Source organism: Felis catus, chromosome X, assembly GCF_018350175.1.
Source record: "Felis catus isolate Fca126 chromosome X, F.catus_Fca126_mat1.0, whole genome shotgun sequence".
NCBI classification, from domain to species: domain Eukaryota; kingdom Metazoa; phylum Chordata; class Mammalia; order Carnivora; family Felidae; genus Felis; species Felis catus.
The window spans coordinates 42,441,529-42,458,270 of record NC_058386.1 but is presented as its reverse complement, the minus strand read 5'-3'; the positions used below and the strand labels follow the sequence as shown (position 1 = coordinate 42,458,270).

Sequence of the window (16,742 nt, the reverse complement as noted above, 5' to 3'; positions counted from 1 at the left end):
CTGTTTCTGGGCTGTGAGACCTCTGTGCTCCTTGGGGTCTGTGTCTAAGGCTTGAGCCTCTGAGTTATTCTAGGTAGAGCCTCTGTTCTAGGTAGAGGTCTCTGGGATATTTAGTGCTCTCTTTTCCAGGGTGTCCCTGAGCAATTTGGGGGGGGGGGGTCTGTGTCCAAGGTTTCAGAATCATTTAGGGATCTGTGCTCTGAGCATGAGGTGTTTGGGCCATCTATGTCCAGGGTGTCACATCTCCACTTTGGGAGCACTGTCCCAGGATGTGAGGTCTCCAACAAAACAGTTTGGGAATTGATCAGGGCGTGAAGTTTCCGAGTGGCTTGGACAGCAGTATCCCAAGTTGTGAGGTCTGGGAAATGTTTGTGCATCTCTATCCCAGAAAGTTGTTCTCTGACGTGTATGGGGTCTGAATCCTAGTGTGCAAGGTGGCATTCGAGGTCCTGGAGCTCTGTGGGAGTCAGTGTCCCACAGTTTCAGTGCAGCCTGAGTTACCTGGGGTGTCTAGATGCGAGCTCTCTGAGCTATTTGGAGATAGATAATCCAGGGTGTGAGGTCTCAGAGGTCTAGGGTCAATATCTGGGTATAAGGTCTGTGAGCTGTTTGGAGGCGTGTGTCCTAGGTGCCCTGTGAGGTCTTGGACCCATTTAGGATTCTGTCACCTGTGTGCACAGTCTTCAAAATAGGTATCTGTGTCACAGCATGTGAGGTCTGTGAACAAACCAAAGGGCACTGGCTCACATTCCCGACTGAGGGGTGATGAAAACAAGTTTATCAGGAATGTCATCTCTGTTCTCGGTTTTCTACCCTGCTACCTACAGGCACTCAATAAGTATTTGCAGAAAGTTTCCCCCAGCATGCGTAGACTTTTCTCTTTGAATGCAGTAGGTAGGCTCTGGGTTCAAAGCCTGTAAGAGCAAGGGAGGGTCCAGCTCAAATTATATCCTATTTCTGTATTTCCACTGTCTTTATTTCTCTTAGTGATTTTTGTTTATGGTAAATGATAATAGTCCATTTAAACAACAGTGAATTTACTTCACTTTCACAGTATATTTGAAAAATTAAAAGGCAAGCTTATTTTAGGTCACACATTACATGGGTGATGGTGCAAGTGGTACCCTGTAGGGAGCATTGTACCAAATGGCTGCAGTCTGAGGAAAATGTTCCCAGGCACCCCAGCACCCAGCCTCTTGTGCCCCCCACCCCCACCTACACAAGGCCTTCAATCCCCACACCTTGCTTTGTTCAGTCAATGATTTGTTTTATTGATGCCCACCCCAGGCTGGGTAGGGCCAAGGGATATACAACAGGAGAATCAGATTCAGTCCATGCCTGAAGGTCAGTCTGGGGGGCAGGAAGCACGGACACAGACAGACACACAGACACACAGACCTGGCATCTGGTGGCAGGGCACACAGTCTCACGTAGGGGCACTCTGAGCACAGGTAGTCAGGGAAGGCTTCCTAGAGAAGACCTCACGGGGGAAGCAAGGGGGCAAGGCAGCCATCAGAGCCTTTGCCTTCTGTACGTTTGCAGGCAGGTCACTTTTGAGGCCAGCGGACCGAAGGGGAGTGCAGAGGGCTGGGGCTGGCAGAGGCTTCCCTCTCACCTCATCGTACCCTCATGGGTAAACCATGCCCGCCCCACCCCCACTCTTGGCCTGCACTTTGCCTTCTGCCACATGCACCCTTTCCTGGGGTCCACCTCCATAGTTTCCAAGGCTTCCCTGAGACAATCCACGTGGAGCAGGTGCTCTGCCCAGTGCCTGGCACCTCATCAATACCCCATCAATGCACATTTTTGTCCTAAGTGCTATCTACAGCCTAGCTAGGTCTTGGTTCCAGCTCTAAGTAGTCCCAGCAGTCATCACGCCCCAGGTCAGGGCTCCCATTACCCTCCACACTCTCAAGAGCCCCGGGTGCCTTTCTATATGCACTCCCAAGGCGAGTTCAGACCCAGCCCACCTTAAGCACTGGCAAAATCTGGACTGCCTTCCTCTCACTGGTCAGTGGGCCGTGAGCACCCACTTCTCTTCCAGTGGCATAAGAACGTCCATTTCTCAGCTGTGCAACCCTGAAAAAGACCCTAGGACTCTTGGGCACGACACGACCCGGTACAGGAGCATAAGCAGAAACCAGCCACAGCCCCAGCCCTGGAGATCCCCTTTCTTTCACTAGTACAAAGTTTCTGTGGTAGGGGAAATATCTGGGCTGGGAACTCCAGGCTCCGATGTCCGCCTGCCCTGGGACTGCTTCCCCACACCCTTGGGGCAGTAGGGAGAGAGCCTGCAACAGACCCAAGTTCCAGGCAGAAGCAGGTGCAAAAACAGTTCTATTCTGGGGCTGGGCTGGGGCTCATCCCTTGGACTTCCTGGATAGGCCATGATTCTCAGCTGCAAAAAGTCCTGGTGTTCTGAAATTACTTCTGAAGGTGGGTGGGGGTTTGTAAGTGCAACCCACAGATGGGGCTGGGACAGGGAAAAGGGGCTCCTAGAGTCAGTCAGTCCTCACCGCAAGCCCACAGGCCCAAGCACGGGGCAGGTGGGGGCAGGTAGAGGCAGGCAGGAGGCCCAGGCAGTCATTCCTCAACAGGAGGGCAGCGGTGGGTAGGTGGGGCAGGCGGCTTTAGGCCCCCACTGTCAGTCTGGTCTCAGACTTCAAAGGGCTAGAAGAGGTATTTGCGGCAGGATTCAGTCCCACACTTGCATTCAATACGGACCCGCTTCTTGGGGGAGCCGGGGAGCCCGGCCAGGCCAAAGTTGGAGTCCATGCGGGTGCTCTCCATGTCCACGGGGTCCACTGTGGAGTCACAGCCAGGGAAGGCAGGGGGGAGGGGACTTGTTAGAAGGCCAAGGTGAAGTGTCCCGCTGCCCTTTTCACCATAAGACCCAGGAATCTTGGGTGCTGGGAGCACATCTGGGATTTGGGTCAGGTGGGGGTTGTGGGGTTGGTGGTCTGGGCTCAGCACTGGTGGTGGATGGGGTGTTCAGGTGTTAGGAAGATGGCTGGAGGTAGGGGTTTTGGAGGGAGGCAGGGGGCTGTCAGGGGGAGGGCCATGTCAGACAGAAGTCAGGAATGGTCACCTAGACATCCAGAGGGACATCTGAACTCTCCTGTCAAAGATCTCCCCCCACCCCTTGAGTGTCTCCGAGGTGGCTAGCTTGTCAAGAAGGGGACTGGTTGGAGACCCCAAGAGTGTCCAGATGCTTGGAATGAGCAAGGCCAAGGGGGTTAGGAGTGGGGAGGGTTGGGTGACTGGGGAAATTCAGATGAGTCAGGAGGAATATCTGAACTCTCGAGCCAAACATCCTCCCCAGGAGTCTTTAGGAAAAGTCTGTATGAGTGTCTCAGGGTTGGGGTCCAGGGATTGGAAATGAGGGGACCCCCGAAAGGTAGGCAGAGGTCCAGGAATCCAGATGGGAGGCTGGGAGTCAGGAAGAGCATCTTAAAGCTCCTTGGGGAGGGGTCCTTGTGTCCCATGTCATTGTATGCCCCTGCCCCCAGTCCCTTGCCACCCCCACCTTGCATGTTGTAATCAAAGGTGAGCTCCTCGCCTGCCCGGATGGTTCTTGTGGCAAAGAAAGCGATGCGGGGCAGTCGCTCATCAAGGTTGTCTATGAAGACGTTGTACACCTGGAGGTTGGGGTCACACTAGGCGAAAAAGAACAGCGGGAGGGTGAGGAGGGGCCCCAGCCTGCTCCTCCCGACCCCCGCCCGCCTGCGGGGTACCCACACTGTGGTTGACAAAGTGGGAGATGTTGCCATAATAGGCTGCATCCACGGTGTACACATCCTCCACGTAGTCCAGGTCGAAGAGGTAGGTGGCGCCCTGGCGGTCGTAGATCTGGCCCCGCCGCTCCGCCTCCTCTGAGGTAATGATCTGGGGAGAGGGCCGTGGGGGAGGGGGAGAATGGCCAAGAAGGCTCAGGAAAACCAGCACAGCTCCTGACCCCCAGCCTGGCCCCCCCTGGGCCAGGAGAACAAGTGAGCAGAGCTGTGGCTGGCTCAGCAGGGGTAGCAGGTATGGACACATGGGGGGGGGGCTGTGATGCAGAGGGTCTGTGAGCCCCCCTGAGAAGGGAGCTGGGCCTCAGCTGCCCACCACCCATCCCTCCTCAGGCCTCTGGATGGCATGGTGTCTCTCAGTGGTGGACAGAGGCTGGCCACAAGGTCCAGGAGTGAGACAAAGAGACCCATAGTGAGATACGCTAAGCAGATAAAAGGCAAGAAAAGGACCCAGGGCTCACAGAGAGGTGTGGGCGAGTGGGAGAGAAAGAGAGAGGCTGCAAGAGAAGAGAGCCTGAGGTGCTGTGAGACCCAGCACAAGAGAAGGCACCAGCGCTGGGCTGCGAACAAGGAGGAGCGGAGGACACGGAAAGGAAAAAGTGGCCTGGACCAGTGGGAAAGGGAGATGGAATGAATGGAAAGGAGACTCAGACAAGAGAGCTCAAGGCAGAGACTTAGACAGAATCTTAACACTAAAGACCCTGGTCCAGAGAGAAGATCAAGACCCCTGTTGAGAGTCTAAGATAAGATAGCAAGAAAGAAGCAGAGGCCAGAATCTCAGAGGCAGAAGGTGTAAGAAAGGAGGCAAGAACACAGGAAAGAGACCCTCCTTCATCCCTGATGCTGCAGAGTGCCAGCAGCCAGGATCTAAGACAGCAGTGGGCATTTCCTCCTCCCCAGATGGGTCCCTGGATGTCCTGGAAAGCCCCCGCCTCTCCGCCCCCTCGTGTTCCCTCCTCCACCCCCAGCCAACCACAGCCTTGCCTTCTGGTAATTCCCAGGCACAGTCAACCATGCCTGACTCTGGGTGAGGGTCTTGTGGACCCCAAGACTTCCTGCTCCTCAGCCTAGGTTGCCTCCAGACTGGGGCAGATCTCATTCTCCACCCCTGGGCTTCCAGCTACCTCTGCGAACCCCTCAGAGACAAGTGCCCGCACAGCACAAAGCAGAAACACCATGAGTACCCTTTATTTTTACTCTGCTTTCTAGCCCAGTAACCTATCCTCAGTCCTGCGGAGGTCCTAAAAGCAACTCTAACACTCTCTTCCCCCCACACCCTTTCTTCCCCCCTCCCTTCATCAGAGACCCACTAGCCACCACCACCCCTGCCACTCGACACAAACCCAAAGCTGCCCTGGCTTCCTTCCTTGCTCGCCCTCATGCCAGCCATGACCATCCCCTTCCTACTTCCAGTCCTCACCACCCTCCACTTTTGCCAGCCAGGATGGCTGCACTGGTGTCCGGTCTCCTCCCTGCCTCTTACACCAGCACCTCCAGCCTCTGCTCTGATCCAATTCCTAATCAACACCTTGAGAAGACCAGGGTCTACCCCTCGGGCCACAGTGCTCACTGCCCTGCACTCAAGCTCCATTCTGAGGAACCTGCCTCCCTGACACTCCCAATTTGTGCTGGTTTGTTCACTCATTCATTCGGGGCATTTTTTTATGAGGCCTATCCCATGCCTGGTCCCAGTGCTCAGGGGCCAGTGTCTGCAGGGAGAGAGACAGGGACCAGGCTGGGCCCCTGTTGGGAGTCACAGTTGGATCAGGGGAGACACAGGAACCAGGCTTGGTCCTGGCCCTCAGGGGTCACAGTCTGGTAAAAGAGAAATGGATTTGGATACCTGCAGTGCATGATGCTGATCGGAAAACATGGTGCTTAGGATTCCCAGGGCAGTAAAAAAGCAATACACCATCTAAAGCAAGCTACAGGTCAGAAAAGGGCTTTGACACCAGGTTGAAGAGCGGGGACTCTCTCCTGAGGGATGCAGTAGGAGCCACAGAAGTGTTCTGAGGAGGAGTTCATCAGGGTCAGTCTCCCTTCACCTCCTGAGAACACATACTCTTTCCTTGTGGAGTCAGCACAACAGACGTGACTTCTCTGCAGTATTCTTGAACCTCCCAATCCCCAGTCGCTGTGAGGAAGCTGCTGCCTCCCCGAAGCTCTCTGAAGCCCTGGGACTGAAGGGCAGCCTCTGCTGGCTCACAAGCATGCTGGGTGGTGTCCGAGCCAGCTATTTCCATTCCACATCCTCCCTGGTCTCCATCTTCCCGCCTGTTCTGCCTCTACCTGCTCCCCGAGTCTCACCAAGAGTGAGTCACAGGGTGAGCCCTCCAGGGCACAAACGGCTCCTTCTTGGTCTTCTTTCTTTCCAATCCCACTCTGTAAGGGCGGGTGTGCCCTGAAAATTCGGAAACAGAGCAGGCCATGTCCCTGCTCCCTAGCAGCTCTCCAGAATGACTGGGGAAGACAGATGGGCTATAAGCTAACAGCCTGGGAAGGGTGTTGACGGTGAACAGTAACCAGAAGACTTAGAGTCTGGTCACTGCTCTGCCCCATCTGGATATGGGATCCTGGAATGTTCTCTCCTTCTGCCTGTTTCCTCAGCCAAAACAAACAAACAACAACAACAACAAAAAACCCACAACCCTTCACCAGGTCTGGCAGCACACCAACTTTACACTTGGACTTTCTTTTTTACCTATTAGCCTGATGACTCTGAGCACGTTACTATACCTCTCTGGGCCTCAGTTCTCATCTGTAGAATGGGGGCGACAATGACAATAATCCCAACTGGCAGGAGCTATTACTGTAAATATCCAATGCAATCAGGGTCATGAAAGAGGTTTCACTTTTTGCTTTAGTTAGGACACGGAGCAATGTTAGGAATGGCTGAGTAGTGATTTTGTCCGAATCTAACATGCTCCCTTATTTTATGTGCCCTTTCCCAAGAAAGGAAAAACAGCTAATTAAATGATGCACCATCATTTAATTAAAATAATTGAGACTCATCTTCATTTCAGCGTCGTTAAAATATGAAGAGAATTCAGGTTTCAGAATGGATAAAACGGGCTGTTGTTCTCTTCTGGGTGAGGGTGGGGATGTTCGGACAGAATGTGGAAGGGTGCGAAGGCAAGGAAGGGCAGCTCACGTATGTGGAGGGGCTGTTGGTGCAGAGACGGGAGAGTGAATGTTATGTCCAGAGCGTAGAAGGATAGCGTGGTGAACAGGTATGGGGTGCATGCCCTCCATTACAGGACATCAGGTAGGGTCTGGGACAGTACCATGGAACGGAGTAAGTTAATAGTTCTACAATGAAATTCACGAATATTCACCCCAAGTGGGATAAATAAACTACAAATAGGCCCCTATCAGGTCTGGTTGGGTTTTATAGCCAGATGGGTTACAAAAAACTTTGGGGTTTCTGAGCATTTGGGATTTTCTGGATTTTGGACTGTAATGGCTAACACATATTGAAGGCTTACTGTTAGAGGGCTTCCTCCAAGCGCTGCACACATCATAACTTATTTCAATCTTATAACAAGTGAATGATGTGGCTGCTACTATCACCCCCATTCTACAGACTGGGAAACAAACACAAAGAGGGTAAGTGCTGCTGAGTGGTGGAGCTAGGCTCCAACCTCAGGCAGTCGGGCTCCAGGGCCCTGCCCCCCCCCCCAACCATTTGGCTGTGCTGCCTCCTTACAGGGGATGCACAAAGAGGAGTTTGGCAGTGTTTGGGGGCCTATAGTGCCATCAGGAAGCCCCACAGCTCTGAGAGGTCAGAAGGGGGCCTGGAAGTCACAGAATGTGGCAGGAAGGAGGCCAAGAAATAGCTTGAGGAGAGTGTGTGGAGTGGGAAGAGTGGGGACTGAGGTGAGAAGCCCCGGAAGCCCCAGTGTTTATAGCATGGAACAGTAGACACGAAGAAAGAGCAGCCAGAACAGCATCCTGACCAGGGGACTCTGGGGTGCCTGGGGACTGTGGACTCTCCCTCCTCTTCACTTGTCAGGATCCTCTGTTATAAAGAACTTTTCCTCAAGATTGTCAGTACAGCGAGGCTGGAGACACTCCCTTCTCTGAACTGTCAGGTTCCTGTGGGGGCTGGATACCTCCTCCTCCAGACTGTCAGGGGCTCTGGAGTGTACACACATATTTCTTCAGACTGGTGACATCCCTCTAGGCTGTTAACATCTCCTCTACACTGTAGCATCCCTCCGAGGTCTGGACATCTCCTCCAGAGTGTAAGGACACTGAGGATGTGGACATTTCTTCCAGGCTGCCAGAGTTCTCTTACATATAAACCTGACCTCCTTTAGGCTGTCCTGATCCCTCTGGGGTAAGGACACTTCTTTTTCCTGACTGTCAGGACAGTATGGGTGTGGACACTTCCTAAGTTGGACCACCAGGGTTCTCGGGAGTGTGGAGAGCTTGCTCTCTTCCTCCTGGTCACTCTGGGACATAGACCTCTCTTCCTGTAAACTGTCAGGACCCCCACCCCAGACTGTCAGGAACCCTCTAGGGTGTGGCCACCTCCTCCTCCCCCAAGACTGTTAGGTCCTTTGATGTGTGGACATTTCTTTCACCAGACCATCAGGATTATCTGGGTGTGGACTTCCTGTCTAGACTATCAGGGTCTTCTCTGCAGTGTAGACTGCTCTGCCTCTAGGTCATCTCTGCCCCCTGGAGCTATGACTCTATAGTTCATCACTGGAAGCCTCTCCCCTCCACCAGTGTCATTACTATAGTGTGGACACCCTTAGGTGTGTGTCCCTTCCCAACCATATCACACCCCTAAGAGACCTGTGTAAACAGGAAGATATTTGGGTTGTCACCATGACAGCACACACATGGATTTAAATGGTCAAAACCCAGGGATGTTAAATGTTCCCCAATGCAGGAGATGGTCCTACATAAAAAGAACGGCTCCACCCCCAAATGCCCACCACATTTCACCTTAGAACATGACACCTGCTGTTATAGACCCTTGCCAGTTACTCGAACTCCTTTTGTTTTCCACCTGTGTACATAGCTAAATCACACTTCCCAGCCTCCCTTGCACCGAGGTTGAAGCCAGTGACTCAGTTCCAGGCAGTGGGTGTGGGCAGAAGTGATGGGTACCGTGTCCAAGCCTGGACCATTAGCAACCTCTCCTTCCACCCTCTCAGCCCACTTGCCAGCAATGCTGAGTGAGGATCAGGGGTGGCTCCAAGGCTTGAAGGCACAGCAAAAACACAAGAGGGAAGGAGCCTAAGTGGCCACACCACTGTATAGAAAGATACTACCCAAATACCCATGATGGACTGTTATAGGAGCAAACAGACTTCTAGTGTGTAAAGTCACTAAGATCTGAGGGTTGTTTGGTGTATCGGTTAGCCTGCCTAATACAGCTGACCCTTGAATAACACAGATTTGAACCCTGTGGGTCCACTTACATGCAGATTCTGACAAATACAGTGTAGTACCGTAAAGGTTACTTCTTCCGTTGTAAGAATACAGTATATAATACACGTAACTTATAAAATATGTATTAATCAACTGTTTATGTTATAGGTGAGGTCAACAGTAGGCTGGCTATTAGTAGTGAAGTTTCTGGGGAGTAAAAGTCACATGCAAATTTGACTACATGTGCTGGGCACCCCTAACCTCCCCCTGGCCCCCCCTCCCCTGTGTTGTTCCAGGGTCAACTGTATACACAGGCTTTCCCCAGTGTCCCGCAAGTCTGGAGAAAGAGGCAGCCAACATAAGGCATGTCTACATCCTACTCCAGAGTGATCGTGTTCCTTTGGGCAGATTAGTCAAAGGTGCTCCTCCTGGTTAGACACTGCTTGGCGGTAAGCTGGACCCTTGTGAAATGAGAAATAGTGCCTTTTTGGGTGATGCAACCTTGTGCAGACCACAATGCCTGTTAAAAGGAACACTGCTTGGATTTCAGTTCCCACTTTCCTCGTTGCTAGGTACCCTTAGGAGGTTAAACCCAGTCCAGAAGTACTTCAATGTGCTTTCAACTACCAGCTTGAAATACGTGCCCCTGCCAGGGTGTCCCTATCACACTCAGGTTAAACACCCCCACCTTTCCCTGGACAGGAAAAGCAGGGAAGTCACAGGCACACAGTGAGGCGAGCTGGGCACACACAATGGGAACACATGGTGGGAAGAGCTACACACGCGCGCACACCACACCAGGTCCCGTCTCCCTACCTCTCCCACGTACTCCATGACGAAGCTGTTCTTGCGGATCTTCTCCAGCGTGCGGACACCCCAGCCACGCCCATCATCCGTGCGGAAGATGCAGAGGTCATAGCGGATGCCTTTCTGTACCACGCGGTTGGGGCAGTCATAGCCGCAGCGGCAGCGGGAGTTGCACTCGTAGATGGGCAGCCCGGCGCGCAGCCGCACCTGACCCTGGTCATTATAGGCAAACTTGTGCAGTGATGCCCCAGGGCAGCAGCCTCCAGCGGGTGCCCACAGACAGTCCTGGCACTCACAACCCACTGCCACCTGGTTGAGGGTGATGCCCTCACCCACACGGTACTCGTTGATGTATACGAAAGCCCGCGGGGGGCCGTCCAGGTCCACCTCGTTCTCCACCGTGATGCGTCCCAGGTGGCTGCGTTTGGCATTGAGCTCCTGCTCCCAGCGCCGGAGCGCCCGCCTCTGCTTGGCCTTCTGTACCAGGTAGTTGGCCAAGCTTGGGTCCAGGTGCCGAGGTGGCTTTGACCGTTGGTGCCGCCGGAGCAGCTCCCTTTCTAAGTCCTTGTGGAACTGCTTGAGAATGCGCACACACTTGAGATTCTGCCGTGGCTCCCAGGTGCTCTCTGAGTCTGGGTATCCACGCCATTTTACCAGGTAATACTCTTGTTCCTGTTGGGGGACCAGGGGATGGAGGGGGGCACCATAAGTGGCAAAACCCTTGGACCAGCACTCCTGGGACTGACATCCCAAAACCAGTGGAGAGCACCCAAACCATCCCCTCATCTCTTCTGGAATGACTTCATGCAGTGGTTAGAAAGCATGGGCTCTAGGGGTGCCTGGGTGGCTCAGTTGAGCAGCTGACTCTTGATTTCGGCTCAGGTCACGATCCCAGGGTCAAGGGATTGAGCCCTCTGTCAGGCTACGCCAGGAGCATGGCACTTGCTTGAGATTCTGTCTTGGTCTCTGTCTCTCTCTCTCCTCTACACCCCACCCCGCCATATAAAGAAAAAAACATGGGCTCTAGACTGAGTATCCCTAGGTTCAAATCCCATTCTCCCCCTTATTGCCCAAATTCCAAGTTTTAATTTAACCTGCTTCCTCCTCTCTCTTTCCTCTCATCAGCTCCCTCCCTCTAGCTGTTCAGGCCCCAACTCTTGGGAGTCATGACTGACTTCTCACTCCCACATCCACCCTCAGTAAACCCTGTCAGCTCACCTTCACACTACATCCAGAATCCGACCACTTCAAACCATCGTCACTGCCACCAGTGTCAACCCTTGCCTGGATTGCGGTAGTATCCTCCTCACTGCCCCCCCCCCCCAGGTCTACCCTGGCCCCTACAGTCCATTCCCCACTCAGCAGCCAGAGGGATCTTTTCTTGCAGAGAGGCAGCTATACGATACTGTTTAACTACACAGATTCTACAGTCAGACCCTCAATCTGCTGCTCCCTGGCTGTGTGGCCTTAGGCAAGTTATTTAACTGTGCTGGGCCTCAGTTTCCTCATCTATAAATAAGAAAAAAAGCTAACATTTTACAGTATTCAGTATGTAGTAGGTACTGTTCTAACCAGTTTAATCCTCATAACTCTATAGGAGCTAGACATGGATAGTCATCATCTCCACTTTACAGATGAGGAAAATGAACCACAGAGAATCTGTGTAAGTATCCCGGGGTTACAGGGCCAAAACCTGAACCCAAGCATGCTGGCTCCACTCTTTATCCTGCCATTACCTCCTCTGGCACTGGTAATAGTTCCCATTTTGCATTGTTGTTGGGAGGATTAAAGCAGTTTCTGAGAGGAAGTGCCCAGCCCACTCAAAGTGCTCAATAACCGTTAGCTATCATCATCTCTAGTCCTGGACTCAGCATCTCAATCTTTGGTCTGTATTCCTGTGGAGGTGGCAAGAGAGACTTATTTACTTGGGGATTCATTCTGGCTCCTGCCTCCCTGAGGAAGCCACTTAGTTTCCTCACCTGTAAAACAAGGATGATCTAAGAAGGCCTACTAATCCTAATTTTTTAAGATCAAAGGAGAAAACTCCCTTTGGAAACAGATGCAGGCAGTGGGGAGCAAGGGGGCAGTAAGCCAGCTTCCTTGACACACCCCTGCCCTGGCCATGGTCACCCCAGACTCACGCGGATCTTTTTGTAATCACACAGGTACTCGACTTCAAAGTCATAGAGATTCCTCTTGGAGATGCCGAGGGCAGGGCAGGAGAGCTTGGCCAGGCGACACAGGTCCTGTAGCTGATTCCAAGAAGACTTGCAACACACACTGCAGCCTAGAACAAGGAGGCCAGAAAGAACTTACTGGGCATCCTGGTGAAGCCAGGGATCAAAGGGGACCTCAAATCCTCTTTGGAACTTCTGAGTGAGATTTCATCCACAGGCTTTACCAATGCTAAGACCCTTCTACCACGAAATTGTGCCACTTCCTTCAAACCCCAGTGCTCATTCCAAAGCTACCCCTAGTACAGCAGACCTCAAAGCAGACCTGCTGCAGGGATTGTTCCGTACTGTTCCTAAAACTGCCCGCAAACCTGCCTTGGGTTCAGGACCTAATCATCCCTCTCCCCACTTAGCAAAATAAAGAGAACAATCCCCCACCTCAGTAGGGTGCATTGCCCCAAGGGAATGGGTGGGGATGGGATTACAACCTCTAGGCACCAAACAAAAGCTTAACTGGAAAGACTGGTCGGGGATCCCTTATCTGAAACTCCTGGAGCTAGAGGTGTTTAGGAATTCAGATTTTCTTGGATTTTTACAAATGTAGTTTTAGGTATACCCCATACATTACCTAACACCCTCTGTGTGGTCAGGGACATCAATCCACAAACATATTAATAGTTCTGCAGCAATAATCAGAATTTTCACATTAAATAGGAGAAATAAAGAGGCAAGACAGTCCCACTGTACAATCCAGTTTTGCCACCAAATTTAAGTTTTCAGGGCTTTTTTAGATTTCAGGATTATGAATAAGAGATTGCGGAGTGGTATTAGATTTCAGGAAGCTTCCTTGAATGATTAGTCTGGGTGCCTTAAACCTACAAGGTACATTTTTTCCCACGGCATTTTGATGGTCTGTCTCATCTACATTTCTCTGAAGGGTAAAGCTCACCCAAAGGAGTATGCTCTGAATTCAGGAACCAGCAGAACAGTACAGGTTATTGACAATTCTTTTAAATATAACTGGAATGTTTCTGGGGTTGCCAGAAATTTTCAAGACATGGATTAAAAAAAAAAAAAAGGGCTTCTGATTCAAGGCACAATGTGCTTTAGAAGCCATTTTATCAAATCGTTTCACAGGAACATTTATTCTAAATGCAGTCAGCCCTCATCCTATTATTATTCTCTACCTCCCATTACGAAAACCAAACATTTGAAGTCATAACGAAATACTATAGACGTCACCCTGAAAATGTACAAGAGCTTTGCAAAATTATTTCGTGTGCACATCCCCCCCCTCCACTTAGGCAGGCCTAGTGGAGACTCAAGCCTGTGCCCACGCTTTCCTCTCCTCCCTATGATGACTCTCCCTTTCAACCCCCTTAACTTGCATTTGAAACCCCACTGAAGCGGTCCCAAGTAACATCTCCAGCAGCTGGCTCCGCACGGACCACAGGTGGATTCCTACCCCTCAGACGTCCCCCTCACACTGTGGACCCCATCCTCCCCGCAGCTCTCCTCACCCAGAGGAGCCCACCCTCCCCAACATACTGGAAAAGTCACCCCTCTTTCCCTGCACACGAGGGAGTCCAGCTCTTCTATTAGAGAAGCCCCCTTCCCCTCTTCCTGGGGGAGTCTTCGCTACAGCAAACCCTTCCCCCATCACGCTGAAAAAAGATACCCTCTCCCTGAAGAGTCCCCTGTCCCCTCACTCTGAAAAGGAGGTCCGTCCCCTTCCCTTCCCTCCCCTTCCGGCGTCTCGCGTGGACACCAACCGGGTAACGGTCACCGGCGGCCGATTTTCCCGCGCGCGGGCGCGGCCTCCCCGACAAGCCCCCGCGCGTGCGCGCGCCGACTGGTCGCGATCAGAGGCGCGCGCCCCCCTCCCGCGTCCCCACTTAGCCCCGCGCCCGCCGCGTTCCGAGGCACGCGCCCCCTCCCCTCAGCCCCGCCCAGCCCCGCGCGCCAGGCCCGGGCTCCCTGAGCCCCATCCTTTCCGCGCCAGGCTTCCGGCTCCCGGCTCCGTGGCCTCGGACGCCGGGGCCCCGAGCCCGCGACGCCACCCCTCCAGCCCACCCGGCCCGGCCAGCAGGCCCGCGCCGCTGCCGCCACTGCTTCACCTTTTAAATTTTCCGCCATCTTTCCCCACGGCTAACGACATTCGGGCCTAACCGGCCTCGCGAGAAGAGAGCTCGCGCGGGCGTGGCCGAGAACACGCAGCCTATTGGCCGCGCGGCGCCGCGAGCAGCGCCCGCGCGGACCAACCGGCGAGCCGTGACCGGACCCCTCCCCGCCACCCCGCTCGGTCCCGGAGGCGGGTGCTCGCCAGAGCTTTCCCAGAGTGCGTCTGGGCGGTGGCGGCGGCGGCGGCAACTGAGTTCGCCGGAGGCCCTGCCCGTACGCAGGCCTATTACGTCGTCAGCCAATCACGTTGTCAGCCCGCCGTACGGGGGATTCTCTGTCCTGTCAGACCCCCAATTACCACCGTCAGTCAGTCGTCACCACATTTTAACCCAAAGCAGGCCGTGACTCTCAAGATGGACTGTCGCCACGGACAGTCCCCAGACTCGAATCAGACAATGGGCCCATCACCGCAGAGAACTGTTTAGACTCCGCCACCACCACCCCCCCTTCACGCTGTCTACCAGTCAACAGCAGCAGCATCCATTCCTGCCTCCAGGCAGGCACACGGCGCTAACAACTCCCCTGTCACCCAACCTGTCATTCCCTCTCTCTCTCTTTCATACAGTCCAGCAGCCGCTCTCTCCATTTACTCTTGCTCTAGGGGCAGCTCTGAATCCCCCTGGGGAAACTATCTCAGAGCCACCAGCCATGCCCTCAGGCAGGCCGTGATTATTACTTCAGGACAGTCTGTCACTGTCAGCATCTTCTGTCGCCCTCTCAGGCAGTCACGCATCCAATGCTAGTTGGTCACTCTCTAATTCCCTCGGGTTACTCCTCATTCACACCATGATCAGGCAGTTATTCCCTCAAAGCAGTCACAGCAACTAAAGCCTCCACGCCACCTGACAGTGGCTCAGCAGCCTGTCCCTTCTCAGGCAAGGTATGCCCAACATTGGTCATTCAATCAGTCTCCTCTGACCCAGGGGGCTGCCTCAAGGTGGCTTTGATTCCAGCCTGGCACAGCCATTGAATCCAGCAGCTACACTGATCTTTCAATTGGTCAGCTGGCCTGTGACTCGTTCGCTGCCCTTCATCATATTGTCAATCAGCCAGGCAGCCATTCTCAGCATCTGACTACAGGGTCTGTCAAGCATGCCGTGATTTGGCCAGGGTGGACAGTCACCAGATACAGCTACCTATCAGGCAGTCACAGATCTCTCCATCAGGCAGCATGAAATTCCCTCTACGCTTCATCAGACAGTATAACATCCAGACACTCCCTCAGGCCAGATGTGACTCCTAGCAATAGACAGGCCATTCACAGCGTCCTGCCACCCAGGCAGGCAGCCTGGCAGTCTTTCAGGAGGCTGCCCATCCTTTACACTATCTGACCACCAACCAGCCCCAGACAGCCCCAGGCTGGTGTAATTTAGTTACACATTGAGTACCCCACAGCATCAGGAAATTGCACTGTCAGTTCCTCAAACTGCCCCTCTCCTTGTTGGTCCATGAGTTATGTAGTCAACCAAACAGTTATACAGTTAAGCAAATGGCCTGCTAAGTCTAGCTACGAGCTAGTTGGAGAAACGGCTGGTCAGTCTGAGGTTGCATGTCAGCCCCTGCTTACCACGAGTGGAATAGTCAACAGCGCACATCCCACCACGCATCTTCTTGCATTCATTATTCCTTCTAGAACACACGCTGGTCTTCGCATGTTCCCCCGTCTCTCTGGACGGGCAGATCTTTCCCATCCCAGGAGTCCAGGACTCCTGTCCAACCCACAAGGATGATTTAAAGCATGACTGAGCCTGGGGGTGGGTCATGTAGGGGGTCCGTGGGTGTGGGGAAACATTCCTTTGTTAAGGTTAAAAACTGCCAGTTATTTAAGGAGCAACAGCTGCATTTATTCAGGAATAGCTGAGAATTGCAATCCAAGACTAGCAAGGTGTGGCAAAACCATATGCCAGTTCAATAAACAAAGGAGAGGAACGTTACATTCTGGAGAAGGAGGAATTTGGGAGGGGTTGTTTGGAACCAAAGTCTATTGGATAAAAGTAAGAGTTCCTAGTGATGATGGGTTGTCATTGGCAAGTTGCAGGACTAGTCTGTTTCTTGTAGGAGATACAATGTACATCTTTCCCTCCAAGGGGCCTGTAATTGATCATTCTTGCCTTTTGACATACTTCTCTTGGGGGGGGGGGGTAATTGACAACCTTTCTTGTAATTGATATTGAGTGGTAAGCTTCTTCTACCAGCCTCCCCTTCTAGCATCCTGAGTCCATTTTAGAAAGGTTTCCCTCTATTAATTTTTTATACCTCGGTCCTCCCCAAACATTGTATATAGTGTAGTGGATCCTGGAGCCTAGCTATCTGGTTCAAATACTAGCTCCATCATTGTGTGACCTTAGGCAGTTTCTTCATCTGTAAAACCTCAGATGAGTGACCTTGGGGTGGGGGCATCTCT

General features: G+C 52.9%; 1 protein-coding gene across 5 annotated transcripts; it reads right to left on the bottom strand.

Annotated features, from left to right (window-relative positions):
- Positions 1–1,246: 1,246 nt before the first annotated feature.
- SUV39H1 (SUV39H1 histone lysine methyltransferase) lies at positions 1,247–16,059 on the bottom strand. Of its 5 annotated transcripts, XM_045050703.1 has the most exons (7): positions 13,706–13,860; positions 13,107–13,121; positions 12,125–12,270; positions 9,993–10,655; positions 3,739–3,885; positions 3,527–3,656; positions 1,247–2,804 (listed from the first exon to the last, which is right to left on the bottom strand). In XM_045050703.1, the coding sequence occupies exons 1-7, from the start codon at positions 13,815–13,817 to the stop codon at positions 2,671–2,673; spliced, it is 1,347 nt and encodes a 448-aa protein (XP_044906638.1). In that variant the 5' UTR covers positions 13,818–13,860; the 3' UTR covers positions 1,247–2,670. The 5 variants fall into 5 exon arrangements, with proteins under 5 accessions (XP_044906638.1, XP_019679340.2, XP_023104718.1 ...); XM_019823781.3 differs by lacking the exons at positions 13,107–13,121; positions 13,706–13,860 and adding an exon at positions 15,906–16,057; XM_023248950.2 differs by lacking the exons at positions 13,107–13,121; positions 13,706–13,860 and adding an exon at positions 14,275–14,463.
- Positions 16,060–16,742: the final 683 nt, after the last annotated feature.